Source organism: Muscardinus avellanarius (genome assembly GCF_963383645.1).
Source record: "Muscardinus avellanarius genome assembly, chromosome: 3".
Taxonomy (NCBI): domain Eukaryota; kingdom Metazoa; phylum Chordata; class Mammalia; order Rodentia; family Gliridae; genus Muscardinus; species Muscardinus avellanarius.
In genome coordinates, this window is record NC_137788.1 from 106,012,689 (window position 1) to 106,036,235 (window position 23,547).

General features: G+C 44.5%; 2 protein-coding genes across 2 annotated transcripts in view; both read left to right on the forward strand.

Annotated features, from left to right (window-relative positions):
- The window catches only part of PTGFRN (prostaglandin F2 receptor inhibitor), a gene marked incomplete at its 3' end in the record, with an annotated part of 76,929 nt that extends 57,933 nt beyond the window's left edge, over positions 1 to 18,996 (forward strand). Inside the window, exons 6-9 of the mRNA XM_080691817.1 lie at positions 4,300 to 4,719; positions 13,324 to 13,431; positions 17,112 to 17,417; positions 18,830 to 18,996. Coding sequence (XP_080547943.1) covers positions 4,300 to 4,719; positions 13,324 to 13,431; positions 17,112 to 17,417; positions 18,830 to 18,996 — 1,001 coding nt within the window. The remainder of the gene's footprint in view (positions 1 to 4,299; positions 4,720 to 13,323; positions 13,432 to 17,111; positions 17,418 to 18,829) is intronic.
- A 3,851-nt stretch (positions 18,997 to 22,847) lies between these two features.
- CD101 (CD101 molecule) overlaps positions 22,848 to 23,547 on the forward strand; it is a gene marked incomplete at both ends in the record, with an annotated part of 54,185 nt that continues 53,485 nt past the window's right edge. Inside the window, one exon of the mRNA XM_080691510.1 lies at positions 22,848 to 23,027. Coding sequence (XP_080547636.1) covers positions 22,848 to 23,027 — 180 coding nt within the window. The remainder of the gene's footprint in view (positions 23,028 to 23,547) is intronic.

Genomic DNA, 23,547 nt, shown 5'->3' on the forward strand with positions numbered 1-23,547 from the left:
GTGAGACCCTGTTTTCAAATAAAATATAAAATGGGTCTGGGAGTATAGCCAAGAGGTAGAAAGCCCTTAGGTTCCATCTCCAGTTAAAAAAAAAAAAAAAAAAAAAAAAAAACCAGAAATGTTAGCTTCAGTTTCACAGCTGCTCTGCTTCTTTTTCTCTCTTACTGTTTCTTTTCGCTAGTTTCACTGGAATCATCCTAGGAGCTTTGAAGAAAATGCCAGTGCTTGGCTCCCTCCAGAAATCTTGTATTAATTGGTCTGAGGTAAATGCAATCTGAACACTGGGATTTGAATCTCCTGTGAACCCTAATGTAGATAATCCTTTTGTTCTTCCCTGTCTTCCTCTCTGTTTCATCCAGCATTCTCACTGCTATGACCAAAAATACCTGATGGCCACAATTTAGAGGAAGAAAGATTTATTTGGGGGGCTGACAGTTCTGGAGTTTTCAGAGGTTTCAGTCCATGTTAGACAGGTCACTTATCTATAGCTCATAGCATAGCAGCAGTAATAAGAAGAAGAGAGCAAGCCAGGCATGGTGTTGCACGCTTGTAATCTCAGCATTCAGTAGGCTTAGACCGGAGGATCGTGTTTCCCGGACAGCCTCAGCTACCTAGTGAGGCGCTTCACAACTTAGTGAGACCCTGTTTCAAGATAAAGAATGAAAAATAGGGCAGGGGATATAGCTCGGAGGTAGAATGCCCCTGGGTTCCATCCTTAGACCCGCCCCCCAAAGGAAAAAAACAGTGGGCCAGTGGAGATACAGTCCCCAAGACCCACCTCCTGCAGCTATGCCCCACCTGCCTACCTTACCACTCATATATCCACTAATCCATTGATGGACTTATCCACTCATGAGATTGGCAACTTTATAATTCATTCATTTCACATCTGAACATTTTTGCATTGCCAGTACATGAACTCTTCAGGAGATATTCTGTAACCAAACCATCACATCTTCTTTCTGTCTTATTTTGATCCTTTACTCTTAAGTACTCTACATTAGTCTGGTTCACTTCTGATAGCTGAAACTCCTTCATAGTCTCATTCTCCAAACATGCCTTCTCTAAACATGCCTTTGGTCTTTTCTAGATCACTTCTAGTATTCCAAAACAACCCTTTAGCCCTATGGGGACCAACAATCTACTGATCCAATCACCTTTCATGTCCTTTGCTTCCACCGTGTCTTCACTACCCTCTTACCTAGTGTGGCCATTTGCTCAGAGTAGTCAGTCCATACCTGTTGTCCTGATATGATTTTATAGCACTCTTTCATTCTTAGATGTATCTGGGGGTGGGAGGTAAGGATAAACAAGTATGTGTTCGCCCTCTGTCACCTACTCTAAACCCTGGAATTATAGCCTCAACTCCCTGGCCCCTCTCTTGGTTTGCCTTATACTCTGGCTAAACCACCACCCACTTCAAAGCTACCTCTCTGCTTACCTGCCTACCTGCAGCTGCAGAGCTAAATGTGGGTAGAGAAAAATATTTAAACAATGTTGATTGGTCTTACTTTAAATCTGTGATCTCTTATGTCAAGTGGGTTCTCAACTGCCTGGAAGTCATTCTTCATTTCCTTAATCTGTTTACTCTCCTACACACTCCTAAATGATTATTGCATGCCATATTCCCTCCCTCTGCAAACTTCCTCCTCTAGCCTCTCTACCAGCCACTGATCCTGTTTCCTCTACTCCCCACCCCTCCCCCCAGAAAAACCAGAGAGGGAAAATGCCCCGCTCTCTTCCCCAGAGGCTGAGCCCATATAACTTGCCCTTATGATGTTGCAAAGGCCAGCTCCTTCCACAACTCCAGCTCATGACTCTTTTCTTATGTCTTCAATATTTATTTCTCTCCTGCACCTTTCCCTGTTAACAGCTGTTAACTGCTATTAGATCACATTAAAAAAAGGTAAACTAATCCTGATCTCTCTTCTCCCTCCATCTTTCTGTTCCCCATAACCTTTGCCAATCTATTAGGCTATTATTATTCTATTACTCTATTATTACTATATTATTATAGTCATTAACACTATTATTATAGTGTTTATCTGTAGTTGATGTCTCCAATCTTTCTCCTCCCCTTCTCTGTGGCACCTGTTCTAATCAAGCTTTCCTCCTACTACACACATTAAGATTAGCAGGAATTTATATACTACAAAATCCACTTGTCATTTACCTTAGCTGAATGGGCAGGATTTAACACAGGTAATCACTCCTTCCTTTTGGGTTTTCCCTTGGCCTATGGGACACCACCCTCTCCAGGCTGTCTTCCAACCTCACTGGCTACTTCTTCTCAGCCTCCTGTGCTAGTTTCTGTTCATTTTTTCAAATGCCAAACATTTTACAACTTCAGGACATAGTCTTGTTATTCTGTTAATGGGCTCCCTTGATAATACCTGTTCATCTCATGAATTCAAATCCTTTCTATACACCAGTGGCTTCTGACTTTACATTTCTACTCCAGAGTTCTGTCCAGAACTGCTGACTCAATATTGTGTTGCCTCTTGACACATCTGCTTATCAAGTGGGCATCGCAAACTTCTGTTCAGAATGGTGCTTCTGGTCTCTGCCAACTCTTCTCTCAGCCTTCTCTAGCACGGATGGAGCCAGCACCACTGTTCTGATTGTTCCAACCAATACCTTCATCCTGGACTGACTGACTTCCGCCCTCCCTTCATTTTTGTGATGCTGGGGATTGAACTCAAGGCCTTGCACATGCTAGATGAGCACTTTACCATTGAGCTACACCTCCCCAGCCCCCAACTCCTCATTCTCAAGGTTGTTTTAGAACTTTGCCACTTCTCACACCCAGCTGTACTAAGGTACTTTCATCTCTTGCTGGTATTGCATCATCAACCTCTTAACTGGTCTCCTCCTTTTACCACACCCTTAAAATGCAAATCAGATCATGGAACTCCTAAGCTTTGAACCATCAAAGGCCCTTGATCTCAGAGCAAAACCCAAAGGCCCTGCTGTGTGTTGGGAACCCCATTACCTCGGGCCTCACCTACCACCCTTCCAACATCCACTCTGCTTCAAATGCTCCGCCTTCCACGGTCCCTCACACTGCCAGGCACACTCCTGCCCTAGGGCTTCACACTTGCTGTTCCCTCTGCTAAGAAAGCTTTTCCCAGATGGACACCAGGCTCACTCCCTCAGCAGGAATGTCCCAGCCACTCTGTGACTGTGTTACACACACACTTCCATACAAACCGACACTTTTCTCTTCCTTGTGTGGTTTTTGTCCTTGGTTTTCACCACCTGATCGTACCACATATTTTACTTAATTTTTTTGCCTGTCTCTCCCCACTTACATACAGAGGGAAGGATTTCTGTACATTCGGCTCAATATTGTATTCCCAGTACCTGAAATATGGAAGGCTCTTGCTAAGTACTTGTTTAGGTAGTGAATGGATGACCAAACTTAAAGAACAATCAAACGAGAATGCAAGTGGCTCGGTAGGACCTCAGAATTCTGGAGAGATAATGTAGCATGCCTGTTCTGCTAATTGGTTTGGTGGAACAAAGCCCAATCTAAAACTGGAGAAATGGTAGGATTATTTATTTATTCCCCTAGTTGACAAATATATAAGTAGCTGCCAAGAGCCTGACACTGTGCCATTGAATTGATGCTTTCTAATGTGTAAATGCTTGGGGATTATTGTTTTGACAGGGAAGCAGAGAGAGCACACACAAACTTAATGTTAGTATGGCCTTAGATGCCGGCTCTAAATTAAAGTGTAAACCAAGTGTAAGTGATTAGATCTGCAGAGCACACGCTCCCATCACTTTATCAAGGCATCTGTTCTACAGTGTCACCATCATAGGAGTAAACAGAAGAGGTGCTTCTCCCTTGCTCTGCCCCTGTGCAAGGCCAGCTGAGGTAGGAGTACTTTGCCTGCACTCAGCTCCAGGTAGAGGCGAATGATTGAGCAGTAGCCTGGCCTCAGTTTCGGCTTCAGCCACGTCCTCCCCAGCTAAGAATGAGCTCTGTCATGCATCTTTGAGGGTATCTTTATATCCTCAAATTCTCACTCTTGGTACACATCTCAAGGACTTGAAATTCCTCCAAACTAAATTCTCCCATCATTTCCTCTCATACCCATTAAGTCATTTCAGACTGCGTATTGCAGCCCGCTTACAGCTACACATGATTTTCTTTGTGAGTGTCTAGATTTGCTTAAGTGCTATTGTGTGTTAGTTTGCAAATAAATTCCGATTTCCTTGACATTTTGCTTTCTGATACATATTCATTTTAATCAATACTGTTGGAAATAACCTCTTTCTGGTTCTTCATTCCAGATTCCGTGCTTGTGGTGAAGGCACGGCAGCCCAAGCCATTCTTTGCTGCAGGGAACACATTCGAGATGACTTGCAAAGTGTCTTCTAAGAACATTAAGTCGCCACGCTACTCCGTTCTCATCACTGCTGAGAAGCCTGTCGGGGACCTCTCCAGTCCCAATGAAACCAAATACATCATTTCCCTGGACCAGGATTCGGTGGTGAAGCTGGAGAATTGGACGGACGCGTCAAGGGTGGATGGCGTCGTGTTAGAGAAAGTGCAGGAGGATGAATTTCGCTACCGAATGTACCAAACTCAGGTCTCCGATGCAGGGCTATACCGCTGTATGGTAACAGCCTGGTCTCCCGTCCGGGGCAGCCTGTGGCGAGAGGCAGCAACCAGTCTCTCCAATCCTATTGAGATAGACTTCCAAACCTCAGGTGAGTGGAGTATTCTGCCAACTCATAGATTGAGCTGGGAAGACCATCCTGGGGTTTGATCAAATGCCCTCATTTCATTTAACAGCTTTATTGAAATACTACTCATATGCCATATAATTTACCCATTTAAAGCACATAATTCAATGGCTTTTTGTATATTCACAGGATCATACAACCATCACTACAACCATGACACCCAAAAGAAATCCTGGAGTCCTTATTCAATACTCTCCAGTCCCACCTCCCTCTTCCCAACTCCCATCCTCCAGAAGCCACTAATTTACCTCTTGTCTCTATAGATTTGCCTACTCTGGGCACCTTGCACAAGTAGAGTAGAATAGGTGGCCTTTGTGTTTGCCTTCTTTCACTGAACACAATGTTTTCAGGGCACATGTATCAATACTTCGTTCACTTTTATGACTGAGTGATATTCCATCATATGGATATGCCACATTTTATCATTCCATCAGTTGATGACTGTTTGGGTGTGGAAGTTTTAGAGGTTTTTTGTTTTTTTTGTTTTTTTTGTTTTTTTTTTTTTTTGCAGGTCTGGGGATGGAACCCAGGGGCATTCGACCTCTGAGCTACACCCCCTGCCCTATTTTTTATTCTTTGTTTTGAAACAGGGTCTCACTAAGTTTTAGATTATTATAAATATGCTACTGTGAACATTCATGTATAAGTTTACATGAATGTTATGTTTTTATTTCTGTCCTCATTTTTAAAAAATTAACTGAAATTCAGCTACTTAAGATTCCTTAGGGAATGTGGTAGAGTATTAAAAAAAGGAGGGAACTAAGCCTCCAGGGGAGTGAAGTGACCTGGGAGGGGAAGATTCAGAGCTGAGCCCTCAGGCTTTTCCAGTGACATGCTCTCCAAGCTTAGAGCCCTCTGGGACTTAAGGTGGTGGCTTCTTGGACCAACTAATCAGAGCTGTGTTTCCATGTAGGGAATCATTCCCAACTTGTTCCTTAACTGCTTTGGGATTGGAAAAAAGATTTCCTACAGTTAGGTCACAGAGCTGCTGTGTTGTGGATGACGTATCTATCCACTTTATTTGCTAAGAATAGTTATTGATGATATTGATTTGTGGGAAAAGTTAATAAAAACAAAAACTCTTCCATTCTGAAAGGATTTTATTTTTGGCAACTAGAATGTCCTTGTATTTTAAGGCGGAATGGTGTTTAAGGTGCCATTTCTGATGATGGCATAGGTTAAAGATACACATTCTCAAATAGAAATAGTTCTTCCTCATCTGTGTAATTTATGAATTTAATTTGATGTATGTGTTTCAGCAGGAAGATGATTTAAAAGTTATAAATTCCTCATCTTCCTTAAATGAGCAATGAGAAGAATTATTATTTGTGAGCTTAAAAGTTTTCACCTACTCTGCCCTGGGTTCCAGTTATAAATTCCTGAATGTGTAAATTTATACTCATCTATAAAAATCTAGACATTCATTGAATCAGCATAACAAATACAGATGTTTGTTGAGTTAAATTATTTGCCTATTGCCAGACGTGGTTGTACACGCTTGTAATCCCAACACTTCGGAGGTTGAGACAGGAGGATTGCACAGGTTCGAAGTCAGCCTCAGCTACTTAGTGAGGCTCTCAGCAACTTAGTGAGACTCTGTTTCCAAATAAAGTATAAAATAGGTCTGGGAGTATAGCCTGGGGGTAGAAAAGCCCCTGGGTTTCACCCCCAGTACCACACAAAACAGTTATCTGCCTTTATTTTGTAAGTAAATAAACTATACTTTCTTGAAGTTTGTTTTCTATTATATCAATCTGTGTTATTTTAATCTTTTAAGTATAAAGGGAAATAATCTTCTATCATCTCTTAACCTATAAATTAATTAGACAAATACTGACTTAAACCTTTAAATCTGAAGATAGTAGATAGGGCAAAGCTCTTTTATTTTGTATCTATAAAAGCAGCCATATTGAGATACAATTCACATAGACATACAGTTTACCCCTTTAAGGCATACAGTTCAGTCTTTAGTATATCTAGAGTTGTACAACTATCACCACCGTCTAATTCCAGAATGTGTTACTTACTCCAAAAGAAAACCTCATTCCCATTAGTAGTCTGTCCTACCCTCCAAACCTCTACCCACAACAACCACTAACAGTTTGTTTCTTCTGGACATTTTCTATGAGTTGAATCACATAGTATGTGGACTTCTGTGGCTGGCTTCCTTCACTCAGACATACTGCTTTCAGGGTTCATCCATGTTTTAGCATGTGTGGATATTTCTTTCCTTTCTGGCTGAATAATACCCATGTATGGATACTGTATTTTGCTTATTTATTCATCTGTTGGTGGACACTTAGATCGTTTCCAGTTTGGGGGCTATTATAAATAATGCCGCCATATATGTTGTTATTTAAAAATAACTTCTCTCATTCTGTGGGTTCCTTTCACTTTCTTAATGGTATCCCTTGAAACACCAAAATTTTAAATTCTGATGAAGTCCAATGTATTATTTTTTTTCTTTTGTTACTTCTGTTGTTGATGTCATATCTAAGAAATTATTTCCTAATTCAAGGTCATGAAGATTTATGCCTATTTTTCTTCTAGGACCTTTGTAGGTATTGCTTTTATATCTGCAGCTATAGTCTTTTGCATTAATTTTTGTATTTGGTATGAGGAATGGGTCTAACTTTATTCTTCTGCTTAGAAATACTCACTTGTTCTAGCATCATTTGTTGAAAAGTCTTTGCATCCTTGTCAGGAATCACTTAGTCATAGATGTAAAGGTTTATTTCTACACTCTCAATTCTATTCCAGTTATCTTGCATTTCTGCCCGCAAACCAGTATCACATTGTTTGATTATTATAACTTTATAGTTAATTTTGAAATTAAGAAATATGAGTCTTTCAGTTTTGTTATTTTTCAAGATTATTTTGATCTGGGTGTGGTGGTGCACACTTGTAATCCCCGTACTTGGGAAGCTGAGATAGGAGGATCATAGGTTCAGAGCTAACCTCAGCAACTTAGGCCCTCTATAACTTAGTGAGACCCTGTTTCAAAAATAAAAAATAAAATTGAGCTGGGGGGTATAGCTCAGAAGTAGAATACCCCTGGGATCAATCTCCTGTACCAAAAAAAAAAAAAAAAAAGATTGTTTTGTTTTGGCTAGTGGATCCCTTGTGTTTTCATGTGACTTTCAGGATCAGTTTGCTGATTTCTTTTCTTTAAAAAAAAAAAAAAGAAGTAGAGCCGTGCGTGGTGGCGCACGCTTGTAATCCCCGTGCTTGGGAGGCTGAGACAGGGGGATCGCATGGGTTCGAAGCCAGCCTCAACTACTTAGTGAGGCTCTCAGTGAGACCCTGTTTCCAAATAAATTGTAAGATAGGTCTGGGAGTATAGCCGGGAGACAGAAAGCCTCTGGGTTCCACCCCCAACACCACCAAAAAAAAAAAAAAAAAAAGCAAATAAGATTAAAAGGTGGCACTTTGATAGGGACTATATAGAACAATTTGGTGAATGTTTCCATTTAACAGTGTTGTCTTCCAAGTCATGAACATGAACTGTCTTTCTGTTTATTTAGGTCTTCTTTACTTTCCTTCAGTGGTGTTTTGTTTACAGTGTTAAGTTTCATCTTAAACTCCTTTTGTTTAATTTTGTGTTTTTTTGTGTGTTTCTTGACATGGAACTGCTTTCTTAATTTACTTTTCAGTTCGGTCTTCCAGTTGTATAGAAACACAACTGATTTTCATGTTGATGCTTATCCTATAGACCTTGCTGAACCCGCTTATTAGTTCTAATAGTTTCTGGTATACTTCTTGCAATTACGTATTTTTTCTTTTATGTATGTATGTGTGTGTGTGTGTGTGTGTGTGTGTGTGTGTGTGTGTGTGTGTGTGTGTATATATATATATATATATATATTTTTTTTTTTTTTTTTTTTTTTTTGGTGGTGGTGGTACTGGGGTTCCTGGGAAGCCCTTCTACCTCCGGGCTACACTCTCAGACACCTATTTTTATATTTTTATTTGGAAACAGGGTCTCTTAAGCCAGTGCGGCTGGCTTTGAACCTGCGCGATCCTCCTGTCTCTGCCTCGCAAGCGTGGGGATTACAAGCGTGCGCCACCACGCCCCGCCTGGCTTCTTTATAATTTTTTTCTTTTTTTTTTTTTTATTGGTGCACTATATTCATACCTCGTAATGGGATTAAAAAAAAAAAAAAAAAAAACTTTTGTAGACATACAAGCACACATCGCCCAGTTAGCCCCTACCCGATCCCCACCCCGTTCCCTCCCCATCCCTCCTTCCCATGCTTGGCTTAGTGGTTGACATCTAGTATTGTAGCAATTTATTCAAAATTAACAATGATAGTCTCACATAACAGTTGCATTTGTCTGATACCAAGCTTTTGATGACTTAAAGATAACATTTCAATATTTCTTTTTGCTTTCTTTCTTATCAGAGAATATTTTTTCTTTTCTTTTTTTTTAGGTGAAACTATCATACATTTACTTATTTATTTTTCAGAAAAAAATCTATCCTTATATGGAATATGGACTCTAAATACCCAAAACTATATTGAAAAAGAACAAAGCTAGAAGATAAAATACACGGTCATGTTAACTGTGAATAGAGATGGTCCTACTTCTTTCTTTCTAAGCTGAATACCTTGTATCTCTTTCTCTTGACTAATTTCCTTGGCTACAACCTCCAGGACAATGTTGAATAGAAGTAGAACAGGGGAGAATATTCCTGTCTTGTTCCTGGTTTTAGGAAGAAAGCATTCTGTCTTCCAGTGTTAAGTGTCAGGTTAGCTGGGGATTTTCACAGATCTCCTTTATCAGGGTGAGGGAGTTTTCTTCCATAACTAGTTTGTTGGAGTGTTTTTATCTTGGAGAGGTGTTGGGTGTTGTCAAATGCTTTTTCTGTGTTGAGATGAGATGATTATGTGGTTTTTGTCTTTGATTTGTGTATGTTTTGCTATCTATACGAGTCAGTTCCATCCTGTTTTACATTTGTTATTTGATCTTTCCTTTAAGCTGTTAGATGGAAGAAGGGAGACCTAAAATCTTTTGTATGTGTTTCTGGGTGAGGACTGAAGACTGAATCTATTTCTCAGTTCTTTTAAATCTAAACATAGCAGATAAATTCACTATAGCTTCCAGGTTGAATAGACTGCCTAAGGTTTTTATTTTATTTAATCTATGGAGCTGTCATGGCCAGTTCACATTTTAATTAGGAGAAGCTGCCATCAAATTCAGCACCCAGCACAATGATATAGCCCTAAATAGCCCCCAGCAAACATTGATTTGAAACTCAAGAGCCTTCACTTCCTAAAATCAGCACTACTCCTTAAGATACACAACAGAGAGTTCCCTCCAGTGTCCATCTCTCTGTCCTCTGAGATCAGGCTCTTGCCTCCTATTATTGAAGACTGTTTCTCAGGAAGACCTGCTATGTCATATCTTTTACTGAGGGAAAATAGAATTTTTTTTTCTTTTTTTTTGTGGTACTGGGGGTGGAACCCAGAGGCTTTCTACCTCCAGGCTATACTCCCAGACCTTTTTTTATATTTTATTTGGAAACAGGTCTCACTAAGTTGCTGAAAGCCTCACTAAGTGGCTGAGGCTGGCTTCGAACCCATGCGATCCTCCTGTCTCAGCCTCCCAAGCACAGGGATTACAAGCGTGCGCCACCACGTCCGGCAAAAATAGAATTTAAGTGTAGTGGTGCAAGCTTTGACCTTTTCAAAAAATAAGAGTGGCCAGATGTGATGGCACATGCCTATAATCCCAGTACTTGGGAGGCCAAGACAGGAGGATCACAGGTTCAAGGACAGCTTCAGCAAGTAGTGAGACTCATCAACCTAGTAAGACCCTGTTTCAAAATTTAAAAATAAATAAAATAGGGCTGGGGGTGTAATCCGAGGTAGAATGCTTCTAGGTTTAATTCCCCGGCAATACACACACACACCACACACACACACACACACACACACACACACACACACACACACACCACACACACGGAATAATAGTGACATTTTTTCTCCTTAATTTGAAAATAGAATAAAAGAGTACAAAGAAGGAAAATTGAATCACTATAATACTAGCAGACAGAAACTAAATTTGTGTTGTTCATCTTCCAAGAATTTTACCCTTGTGTGCTTTCTTCATGGCTTTGAGATCAGCCTGTATATATAATTTTATGACCTGCTTTCTCCCCCTTGAATGTTATAAGATAAGCATTTTTCCTCCTACAACAAATTCTAGGTGAACACTAACTTTAATGACTATATATAGTAGAATTTACTTAACCATTACCCTTTTGATGGACATGCAGATGGTCTGCAATTTCTGCTTTCACAAAAAAATACTGCCATTAATAGCCTTTTTCTAGGGCTGGGGTTAGAAATACGGTTTTTGTCAATGTTTATATTTAAAAGCTAAGTGGTTCCCGTACTCTCTGCAGACCAGGAATCAAGGGACCTCTAATGTCTCGAGTTCCTCCCTTAAATTCTCCCTGCCATAGCCTGTCATCTGTGAAGTTAACCAGACAAATCCCCTCACAAAAGCAGCATTGCCACAGAAATTGACCACAATGAAAATATTTCTAAGCCCGGGATAATGATCTGTATTAACAGAGAGCCCTTGATTTCGCTAGAGAGAACTCCAGTACCCTGACCCGCTCACCACAAGGGAGGCCTTCTTCCTGGTCCTTGTTCTTGGGACCACGGCACAGACCCCTCTCCATTCCCACAGCTGTCACCAGCAGGGGAATGAGAACTGTACCGTGTGACCCAGAGGGCATTAGGGGTATGTGTTGGAAATAGAAAGGAAAAGTGACTTTTGTCCAAATTAGGTAAGTTGTTCTCCACTGTTTCAAATTTGGTCAGTAGAAGCATTGACCCGTTAATGAGGATTTCTTCATGTCTTGTCGTTTGGTGTTCTCTGAAAAGGGGATTAACGCTGTTAAGAAAGCCCTGCACATGGTTCCATTTATTACCTTGAAATTCAAATGTGAGACCAAAAGTTATCCCCATTGTTCTCCTCGGCTGCTGCTCCCTTGAACTCACAGATGGCCGTCTGTGGCATAGGGAGCCAGCCATCACCACAGTCCTGGGAGCAGGCGGCCACTCCTCCTCCATGCACAGGCAGGGCAGGCTCAGGGCCGGGAGGACCCAGGGAGCCAGAGGAGGTGACATCCAGAGTAGGTCACATTTCCCTTGTTCTCTTTGCTTCCATCCCTTTCCCCACTTCCTGGGACGGCCATTCCGCCATGTGGCCATGCCTCTGCAGTTAAGTGCCCCTGTGGCTCCCTGGGTAATCAGGACTTAAGTGGCTCTGTCTCGGGCTGCCTGTGCCTCCTAGCACTCTGGATTTTACTGCCATCCTTTACCTTTCTCCAGGAAGACACGAATTATTCACATACTTAGTGTCAGGAAAGCAATCTAATGAATTTGTCTTCAAAGTCATCAAGTCAAAATGAAAATACAGCCGTTTCAATTAATTGCCTTATTGGATGACATGACCTTTTGTGTGTGCGCCTGCTCACTCTCTCTCATTTATTCTGAATGTGTTTAAGAAAATGCTTTGGAGTACTTACTTTTAATATTCTGGTAACCTGCATAAGGAAATAGTAACAGCTATATTCTCCTAACAAGTTTTAGAACCAGCACCCAGGGCTGTCTGTTCCTGCTTCCCAGGAAATCCAGGGGGAATCCCATAGCACTTGTGTTCTGGAAGCTCCTTTCAGGTTTTCCCGTTTCTGGATTTTAGAGGTTGGGATGATGAGGTAAACATTGAGCTTTTAGGATCACCTTGGCTCAAAGTTGTGAAATGCTCTTTCCTTGGAGGGATCCGTAGATAGTTTAAAAGTGAAAAGTATGCCTACGATATTCTCAGGAAGGAATGCAAGACAAATCCTGTCTGAGTCGAGGTTTTATGTTTGTCTGTTTTTTACTAGACTATTCTTTAAAGCTGCTTTTGGTGAATGGCAAAATTGAGCCAAGTACAGAGTGTTCCCGTATCCACCTGCCTCCCCAGCTTAGGGAGTTATTTGAAGGAATGTCCAGGCTGCCTCGACTTCCTCTGGCGGACTTCAGTACTCTCACCGCACTTTTTGGAAAGGTCATCATTGTGTGTCTGACTCCTCCCCGGATTTCAGCCCTTCACAGCAGGGCCTCTGACCCCAGCACAGCACAATGAAGCCTTTGAGTCCCTCATGGCCAAAGGCACCTGTGGGTCAGTCCCCATCCCTCTGACCTACACTCCACCTGGCCCAGAGTGGTTGCATTGAACCAGAAGCAAGCCCGGCTATGCCAGGGTGAGAGGAGAGGGCGGCCTTCAGATGAGACCATGTTGTCATCAGAGAGAAGGGAGAGGGAGAGCCAGACAAAGCTCTGGTGGAAGAGTTTTGTTGGGTTTCATCTTCAGACAGAGTTCGTTTGAACACACCTCGTGCACGTGGCTCTGAATAGAAGAATCGCGTCCTTAGAACACCTATTTTGTGAGTGTCCAGACCAGTTCCCAAGAAAAGGAACCACATTTAGATGCCATTGAAGTGCCGAGAATGGAATTTGAATGTGTGTGCAAGAGAATAACAAACGGGTGCTACTTCTCTTCCAGGTCCCATCTTTAACGCCTCTGTGCATTCAGACACACCATCGGTCATCCGGGGAGACCTGATCAAGTTGTTCTGTATCATCACAGTGGAAGGAGCAATGCTGGACCCAGGTACCACCTCCACTTGCCCACTCCCCATTGGGATTTTTAGAAAATGGTTTTCATATCATCCCTAAGTGCTACGTAGATCTGTTGGGTGGGTCAGTTATCTGTTTATCTCCACTTCCTGATGGGCTCTGGTTTGGCTGAATGGATGCTTGTATCTGTTGCATGTTCTGATATTTGAATCTGAGTTGGCAGGCAATCAGTGTGTCCCCTCCAGGCATTTCTGTAGAACCTTCCAGTAGAAGGTTCAGGTTATAACTCCTTCCTTCCTTCCTTCCTTCCTTCCTTCCTTCCTCCTTTTTTTGTTACTGAAAATTGAACCCAGGAGCATTCTACTTCCAAGCTACAACCCCGACCCTTTTTATTTTTTTTATTTTGAAGCAGGTTTCACTCAGAATGTTGCTGAGTCGGTGAAGCTGGCCTCCAACTCACAGTCTTCCTGTCTCAGCCTCCCAAGTCCTGGGATTACAGGACTGCACCACCACATTGGCCTCAGTGTTTTCTGTAAAGGGCCCGGTAGGAAGTCTTTTTGACTCTGTGGGCCAGATGGTCTCTGCAGCAGCTCTTCCATTCCGCTGTCACAGGAAAGCAGCTGCAGATAAAAATGTAAACAAATGGGCATGGCTGTGTTCCCAGGAAACTTTATTTACCAAAACCGGTGTAGGCTAGATTTGACCTGCAGGGTATAGTTTACTAATGGATACCATTGTTGGCTTTCCTAGAGAAGCCTATGGATGTGGATGAGCTTTAAAGGTAGGAAAAAGAAGTGATGCAGGAAAAGGAAACGGGAAAAAAAAAAAGAAAATTATCCAAACCAACAGAGTTGGTTAGCTCTATTTACAGGAGGAATGAGGCACCTGGGTTTTAAATGGGTAGTCATTACTGTACTGAGATACCGGCTCATTTATAATATATGCAAAAATAAATTCTTTCTCAGTAAATTAATGGGTCACCATTTATACCCTTGGCCAAAAAAATCTTTCCCCCAGCGTCATCGCAAAAACTGTAAGTAGCTGCTCTCTCTCAGATCACAATTTTCCAGAACTTTGCACTCTTAGACTGTGTGGATGGAAGATCCTGAATAATTAAACACAAGCTGTAATTTATTTTTGTGGGTTTTTTTTCTCTCACGCATCCTCTGAGTTGTGGGGGAATTCTCTTTTAGAAAGGACAGGTTATGTGAGTGGGCTGAGAGCCAAGGCACTCTTGGGTCAAGGTGGGTGGGGGCACAGAGGGTGGCTTTCTGAAGGGATGGGCGAGGGCAAGTTCTCCCCAAGACAAGCGTGCCTTTCTGGGGAGTGCTATCAGGAGGGCACTGTGGGAAAGAGGAAATGGAGACAGAGCCCGGGGAGATTGGCAGACACATGTGAACTCAGAAAAAGCATTCTAGCCAGGCTTCGTGGTGCACGCCTGAAATCCCAGTTCTTGGGAGTCTGACAGGAAGATCACACATTCGAGACAAACCTCAGCAACTTAGTGAGACCTTCAGCAGCTTAGCAAGAACCTATTTCAAAATGAAAAAAGGCTCAAGGTACAGTGGGTTCAATCTCCAGTGCCAATAAAGAATAGAATAGAATAGATGAGTTCCTCCTCTGGAGGCTCTTGTAATTGGTACCGTAGTCTCTCCCAACTGGAGATAGGAGGACTGGGCTTTTACATCTCCATGGCATTGTCCAGAGGCTGAGTAGCTGGGGCATGAGAGTGTTCTATACCTCCACGAAGCATCTCCAGGAGGTGGCTCTGTCAGCTGAGGGTGGTCCTCCGAAGAAGGTGCAACCATTAGAGCTTTAGCATCTAACATCTGTAGTGACAGAGCTCAGCACACCAACTGGTCCAGGTGGGGTGCCAAGAGCATCAACTATGGGTGATCATGCCCTTCACATTTGCAGTATTTGTAGAACCCTGTGTATTAAACACTTACTATGTGCCAGGGGCTGTTCTCAGCAATTTTATAAATATAATCAATTTAGCTGCGAATGCTGTTGGTTTTGTTTTGCAGGGGAAGAAACAAAGTTACTGTGAGCGTAAGTGTCTCGCTAGGTGACATGACTAGTGAGTGCTGGTGCTGGGATTCTAGCCCCAGCAGCCTACCTGTAAGGCACAGTAGGCATGCAGGAGCTAGAGTCTGGGTACGTGTGATAGGAACACAGTGGTGGCTTTTTGTCTTTGTTAACCACTCAGCACCTGCCAGTGACAGCATCATTGAGATCAAATTTCCCTGAGAACCTGGCTGACCCGGGTGCTCACTCTGCCCCTGGCAGCAGGAGGATGTTCATGACACTCGCTCTGTCCCCATAGAACTGGCCTTTTTCCATAGAGACCACCACCCTGGAAGCAAGACAGTTTTATGCTCAAATACCACAGTGGACCGATGAGAAGAAAAAGGAGATTTGTTTTCAGGGTGGAATTATCATTTAGATAATTTTGTAAAAATTCCTGCTTCTTAGTTTGATTTACATTCTTTTTTGTGGTTGTTGTTTTGTTTTTCTGTTTTTGTTTGCTTGTTTGTTTTGTGTGTATATGTATGTGTTACTAGGAATTGAACCCAGGAGCATTCTACCTCCACCCTACACTTTCAGCCTTTTAATTTTTTTTTTTTTTTGAACCAGGATTTTGCTAAGTTGCTGAGAAGTGTGTTGTTAATGAGAGTGGTCTCAAAACTGCAATCCTCCTGTGTCAGCCTCCTAAGTGCTGGGATTGCAGGTGTGGCTTACATTCTTTTTAAATATGTAAGCATGCAAACATCACTTATTTGCCTCAAAAGGTGCTATATGAAATTATTAGTATGCTTTTACTAAATGTATGTTACTTTTATTCTGCAAAATCTATTATATTTAACGTTTGTATAAAAAGTCTTATCAAATGGATGTGAGATGAATCTGTGGCCTGTGTTCCTTACTTGCTTGCCGGATGTATCTCAGAACTCACATGGCTGGTACAAGTTCACAGGCGTCGAAAGGAGAGGTGAGGTGCTTAGGTTGTGTGCTTGGTCTCACATTCTTTGAGAATTGCCGCTGGGCCTACGCCTTCTTGCTCGTATGCTCATAGTAATTTATTTGAGACTGTTAGAACTTTAATTTCACAGAGTGCTTTACGATCCTGCAGTGTTACTCCCTGGGACAGTTAAAACTGTTTTCAGTTTTCTCAGCTTGATGTCTTTTTCTTCATGTTTGGAACTTCAGCACTTCTGAAAGGGGCAGGAAAAAAGACACGCACAGTGAGAAATCAACTCTAAACTGTTTGCAACTTCGGGTTTCATGCAACTCATTCTACCTGTCCTGTTCTTTATGGCTTGAGCATCTTTCCAGGATGCTATTCTCTTTGGCAGACACGGTGCAGTGTCACTACTCCCCAGCTGTACCTCCAGTGTTGGCCGCAGGAGGCACTTTGGCCCTAATTCTTGCTGTGACTCCTTAGGCTGGGTGTTGTGGCGGGAGGGTGGTTATGAGGCTGGACCCCAGAGCTGGACTCTTTGGGTTTGTCTGCACACATCGCTGCCTCTGGCTGGATCACCTCAAACAAGATAGTTTCTCCAGAGGCAGATATGATAGCATCCTTCTTACAGGGCTGTGTGAGGATTCCAGCACAGTGGAGTGGGCTTGCCATAAGGGTTACCTGCATTGTAGCAACTTGTGTTAGTCCTACGTATCGCACTGACCCTACGGTCTTGGCTTGGTCATTCCTAGATGACATGGCCTTTGACGTGTCCTGGTTTGCGGTGCATTCCTTTGGCTTGGACAAGGCTCCTGTTCTCCTGTCTTCCCTGGACCGGAAGGGGATTGTGACCACGGCTCGAAGGGACTGGAAGAGCGACCTCAGCCTGGAGCGTGTGAGCGTGCTGGAATTCTTGCTGCAAGTACATGGATCCGAGGACCAGGACTTTGGCAACTACTATTGTTCTGTGACTCCGTGGGTGAAGTCACCCACAGGTTCCTGGCAGAAGGAGGCGGAGATCCACTCCAGGCCCATCTTTATAACTGTGAAGATGGATGGTAAGGAAAACAGGCAGATCTTTCTCTTAGTGTCTGGGGAACGTCTTCTCTCTGTGCCCCGCTTCAGCTGACGGGATCCAGGCTGCCCCAGGTTTGAGGAAGGTGCCAGGCCTGGCCTGAGCCTGCACCCAGAAAGCACAAGCAGCTCTTGCCAGCTCTGGCTTTGCTGTCCGTGGTGTTGGCACCAGTGGGAAATGATTGTCAAGGCTTACCAGCAAGACTTTTCAGGATTTGCCTCTTCTATAAATTCTGTGGAGACACACCTGACTGTGTCTTAAAGTTGGTGCGGACCGTGCTAGGTGGCAGCAGAGAGGGTGAAGCTGTGGGTCAGGTGCAGCTGCTCTGGCCCTGCCTGTTTTGCTTCTTGGAGAAGGCTCCTCCTAGAGATCAGCATAGAAAGGGGACTTCACAGAGCCCAGAGGAGGGAGTGTGATTCCCACACTCACCACCAGGGTCAACCTAACTACATGGCCAGTCCTATTCCCTGAGCATCCCAGAGTGGGACAATGACGATTGTTCCTTGGTTCCCAGTAAATACATGTCCCCCACAAAAACTTTCAGAATATAAATGTTCATTATAATGACTCATTGGAGAGAAAGTCTGGGTGCTTGAAGGATCAGTAGAAGCTTGGTGTGACTTGAGAGTGATTTGTCATTTGGGGACCATGGGCCTGGGATCTCCAGCTCTTCCGTAAATCGATTAGCCTTTCTGATCTCTCTCTAGTTGTCTAAGTCAAACAGTACTCCTTCATGGAGCTGCTTGGGAAATTAAGCTAGAGTCAACACGAGGCACCTAGCCCGGTACTAGTGTCTACCCACAGAGCACTGGGACTTAGCAAGAAGGGAAGTCGGGGCTTCAGGGCGCAACCTAAATGATGCTTGTGCATCTCTGAGACATCTGTCATCTATACCATATTTGCATCTTAGAAATGCCTGCTTGAAGTAACTCCACATGAAAACTCAGATTTACCAAACAACTAGAGAAGTGATTATTCACTTTGCTAGATAATTTACTATAGTGTTACTTAAAATAGCTCCCTTAGTACACTTCAGTTATTTGATGCATAGGATTGATTTATGTGCAGGTTTTTTTTTTTTTTTTAAGGATGCATCTGCTCCTGAATACACGGTGCCCTTATACTGACTTTTAAAAATCAATCTTGCTGCCAAACCCTGAAAAAGCAAGCTGGCATTCAAAGGCATCAAATGGAGTCTTTTCCTCTGTTGCCCTCCCCTCCCTGAACTGGGTGGGGAGAGTTTTGCTCATTTTTTTCAACGGAGCTGAGCCAGCCGCTCCTGTCTGAGGATTTAAGAGATCTCATCCCCGGGGAGGTCCCACACCCAGGGGGGAGGGAGGTGGCGGTTCCCTGCCTGGGGCACTAATGGCTTCCCCTTTGATCTCTTCTTGGCAGTGCTGAACGCCTTCAAGTACCCGCTGCTGATCGGCGTGGGTTTGTCCACAGTCATCGGGCTCCTGTCTTGCCTCATCGGGTACTGTAGCTCACACTGGTGCTGCAAGAAGGAGGTGCAGGAGACGAGGCGGGAGCGCCGCCGGCTCATGTCTATGGAGATGGACTAGGCGGCCTGGACAGGGAGGGACGGAGGGACGGTGGGGGTAAGAAGAGGACAGTGATGTTTTAAAATGATGACACGTGTTACACTAAAACCAGTCCTCTCTAATCTCAGGTGGGACTTGGCGCTCACTGTCTCTCGTGCATGTCAAGTCTGAGCGCAGACATGTGCACCAGCACGCAGCTCTTCTTCCCACGGCACTTTCTGATAGATAACAATCGAGTGTGTGTTCTCCCAGCTGCGGTTTTCTTAATGGATAACCTTCGTCTAATTTTTTTTCTTCTGGTTTTTCGGTCCCCAGACTCGTGTGTATGCGTGTGCGTGTGCGTGCATGCAAGCGTGCGTGTGTGTGTGTTGATCGCTTTTGTCTCGAGGGGCAGCGGTGAGGACAGAGGAAATGGCGTTCAGAGTTCTTACCTGGGCAAGCACATGCCCACTGCCCAGAGCAAGTGACCAGGGCAGGGATGGGAAGACGGCAGCTGCAGGGACCGTCTGCCCTGGCCCCAAGACGACACAGACCTGTGCCCGAGGCTAGCCTGGGGCTTTTCCTACCCTCCCCACCCCTATTTTCAGGGGCTTAGCTGACATTGAAATCTAAACTTGGAGTATGTAACTTCGCCCTGAGCCCAAACACATTGCTTCCGCCTCTCTGCCCCTCTTCCCTTCTCCGGTCCTTGTTTTCTGTGCGAGTGCTGAAAGGCAGCCCTGGAACCTGGAATCTGGCTTTCCACCTAGCACCTTATCTTGCCACCTTAGCCTTAAGAATGAGAATGAAGAAAAACACACAACCACCTCTGTCCAAGGCAGTCAGAATGTCCACGAGGAAGAGGAGGTTGGGACCAGGAAAGGAGCAGCCCTTTCTCCCATAATGCTGAACCACTGTTCCCCAGGGGACTCCAGGATAAAACAGAGGAATCCCAGGAAGTTAGGTTTTTGCAGCCTGAGCTGGGAAGCTCGGTGTGAGGGGCCGCATTGGGCTGAAGAAGCTCTGTCCTGCTCCCTGCCCTTCCTGAGAGGCCAGGGCGCTGGCACCAGGGTGCTGGCAGGGGATCCTCCCTTCGCCATGTCCTTCACAGACCACTTGGGCATCTTCATGGAAGGCAGATTGCTGCCTGCAGACTGATTGGCTTCAAGGAACGAGAAATTGCCCAGAGCAACCGTGTATTTTCCACGCCAGTTTCGGTCCTTCGGCTCTTTTAAGATCCCCTGCAGGGGTCCGTGAGGAAGGGTGTACTTTGTGGCGTGTTTGTCGTCCTATTAGGAGCACGGAGGAAAGCCAGCAATTTACTGTCATGTGAACAGCCTATAAAGTAGGCTTGAGAGCAGTCTGTTTTGCTCGGCTGCTCCCAGCGGGGAATAGGACAGTGGACAGAAAGCGATCTTCCGGCCCCCGCTTCTGCTGTAACAGCACCTCCCAGCCCTCGGGCCCGGGCTCCCTGCAGGTCTCACCCCTGCATGGCGCTGTCCTTCCAGAAGCATCCTATGGGGGCTTCTGAGCCTCTCCAGTGACTCATGCCCTAATTGCAATCCTGGCTTTTATCCTGGCTCTAACACTGCTCTGTCTTCCAAAAGGGGAAAAAGGATTCGTTTGTTTTGAGCAATAAAGTGATACAAAATGATGGCCATTTATGTGCGGCTTTTTGTCACCATGGGCCGGACAAGCGGAGCTGAGCTCCTCCCCGCTCAGCAGCTCCCCTCCTCCCGTCTCCGTTTGTTCTGCCCTTAGCACCCACTTGTCCCCAGAGTCTTCCCTTTTTGCTTTGCCCACCAGAGGGACCACTCTTGCAGCAGTGACCCTAGATTCTGTACTGATGGCTGCCGGCAAGATGGGTCCCCAGCCTGGAGTCTGCAGTGGGAAGACGGGCAGGAGAGGTTAGAGGGAGAGGAGCAGGCCTTGCCCGCACTGTATTTGAGTATTTTCTAACTATCATTTTCAGACCATGCTACTTCAGAGGAAGTAGGACACAGGTGATTAGCCAAACAGGCCCTAACGAGAGAACTACAAATGGGTGCTGGGTTAGTATTAGCAGGAGCCCTGGGAGCTCTCGCAGCTACTAGAAGATGCAGGATCATTGCCGTACAGATCCTTCTCAGAAGGAGGAAGGGGGGGACCTAGCTTTAGACAGGACCAGGTGACCCCAGGTATATGTGAAACCATGGCCTGGGGCCTATGGACACTTGGTGGCAGTAAAAGGGACATGTGGTCACTTTCAAACTGATGTTGCAATTCAGGGCTAAGTAGTTCAGGCTCTGACCTTCACGCACCCCCATGTCCACTGGGCCAGCCAAACTGCAGGTTCCCCGGAGGCTGGGAGGGGACAGAAGACCCAGGACATTGTATCAAGGACCTAGTTTCTTCCAGGGACATGAACTTACCTGGGATGTACATCCTCTTTAAAGTGTCAGATACACTTCTATACCAAATAGGGCTCCTGGGCCACAAAGTGCCCTTTGCGGGAGGCTCCTGCCTGCAGCACAGGTGTGAGACACAGAGGGCCTAGCCAGGCCGCACGCCCATGAAATTGCACTTCTTAACAAAAAGCAACTGTCTAGAAAGTTGGTTTCCCCCCACACCCCCAATCACAAAAAAAGTCCCCAGAAAGAGCCTAAGCTATGTTGAGCTATAAGCCTCAAAATTACTTATAAATTGTTTACTTTGTGATGTTTACATACACGTTTCATACTTTTTAAAGAAGAAGAAGAAGAAGAAAATGCCAACTCTGGCTTTCTAACAACTTTTCCGATTTTTCTTGGGATGGTAGAACTCTGACTCACCAGCTGGACTGTCTCAACTTAGAACTGTATTTATGTGCGTGTGTCCCCTTCCCAGCCACGTGGCTCCTTCCTGCCCAGACCTTTGTCTGTCTTCCTGGTGGCTCTTGCCTCTTGCTTTGCAGACAGCCTGCAGTCACATCTGACATCTGTGAGCCAAAGACTGAGCCTTTTTAAGCAATACTTCACAACTTGCTACTTTCAGAAAACTTTTATTTTTAGCTTCACCGGTGACAACAGAGGAAGAAGGGAACTGGGATCGGGGTAAGTTCTCCCCTCTGCTGTTTGACTATGTTCTCAGTGATAAATGCGTATGCAGATCGCTAGAAGAACAAGGTTGGCTTTCTTTTTCGTTGTGGTACAGAAGGATCTGCAGAATTTTCCATAGACAAAGAAACGGGCTTGTGTATTTTTGTCCATATCCAATGTTATATGAACTAATTGTATTGTTTTATACTGTGACCACAAATATTATGCAATGCACCATTTGTTTTTTATTTCATTAAAGGAAGTTTAATTTAAATTGAAGTTGTGTGAGGAACTTGGTGTCGGCCTCCATCATCCTCGTCTCTCCAGTGGGAGGGACTGTGAATTCCAGTTGCAACTCCAGCCCCTCTGATCTCTTGGAACCCTGTAATGCATTATAGACTTTCACAAACAATAAAAGAAGAAATGGCTTTCATGGGGAAAACATTGAGATGTCCACCAAGCAAAAAGCTGAGCCTAGAATCACAGCACTTTGGAGGCTGAGACAGGAGGACAGTTTTGAGGACAGCCTCAGCCACTTAGACCCTCAGCAACTTAGACCCTGTTTCAAAACTAAAAATATAAATTAAAAGGGCTGGGGGGTGTAGCTTAGAGACAGAATATCCCTGGGCTCCATTCCTCGTACCTCTCCCCCCCTCCAACAGTAACAGCAGCAAAGAAAAGTTGAGGGCCAGGATCTTGTAACCTACGGAAGCCTCTTGGTCCCTTGGTGACTTCTCATGACCTTGGAGGCCTCCATTCAGGAAAGAGAAGTTAGATGCTGTTCCTCTCTGCAGATGAGGAAACAAACACTCAAGTTCTGTGTCTGAACCGTGACTCATGGTGCAGTCTGCGGCCAAGCCAGGCCAGAAGGTACCCGCCTCCGCGGTGTCCGCCGGTGCTCTTGGACCACCAGGCCAGCGGGCCTGGCAGGAGGGAGTGTGTGCGCTCTGCCCCAGTCCTCCTGTCGGCCCACCAGTGTCTCCTGTATCTTCGTGTCCTGTTGGACCACCTCGTATTGTGAGTTACTCAGGGACTGTGTCCTGTTGCTCACATTGCCTGCTGACTGGCATCGATCCAGGCACAGGGAGGCACTTGCACCTCAGAGACACACAGTTGAGTGAGTACTCCACTGCTGAAAGAGGCCTGCTTCTCAGTGGACCAGGAAGAGCTGCTCTCCACTGTACCACGGCTGTCACAGCTGGTCTTTGGCAGGCCCCCGCCTGTTACCAAGCCGATTCCTTCTTCAATTTATTTTCTATTTATTCATTTATTTTGGTACTGGGGATTAAACCCAGGGGCATTCTACCTCCAAGCTATACTCATAGTCCTTTTTATTATTATTGTCGGTTTTTGTTTTTAATTTTGAAATAGCATCTTATTAAGTTGTTGAGGCTGGCATTTAACCTGCGAGCCTCCTGTCTCAGCCTCCCAGGTACTGGGGTTACAGGCTGCACCATTGCGCCTAGCTCCTTTTGCAATTTAAATTAAAAACTTTCTTGAATGCCTACCACATACCCGGGCATGGCACTTAGGCACA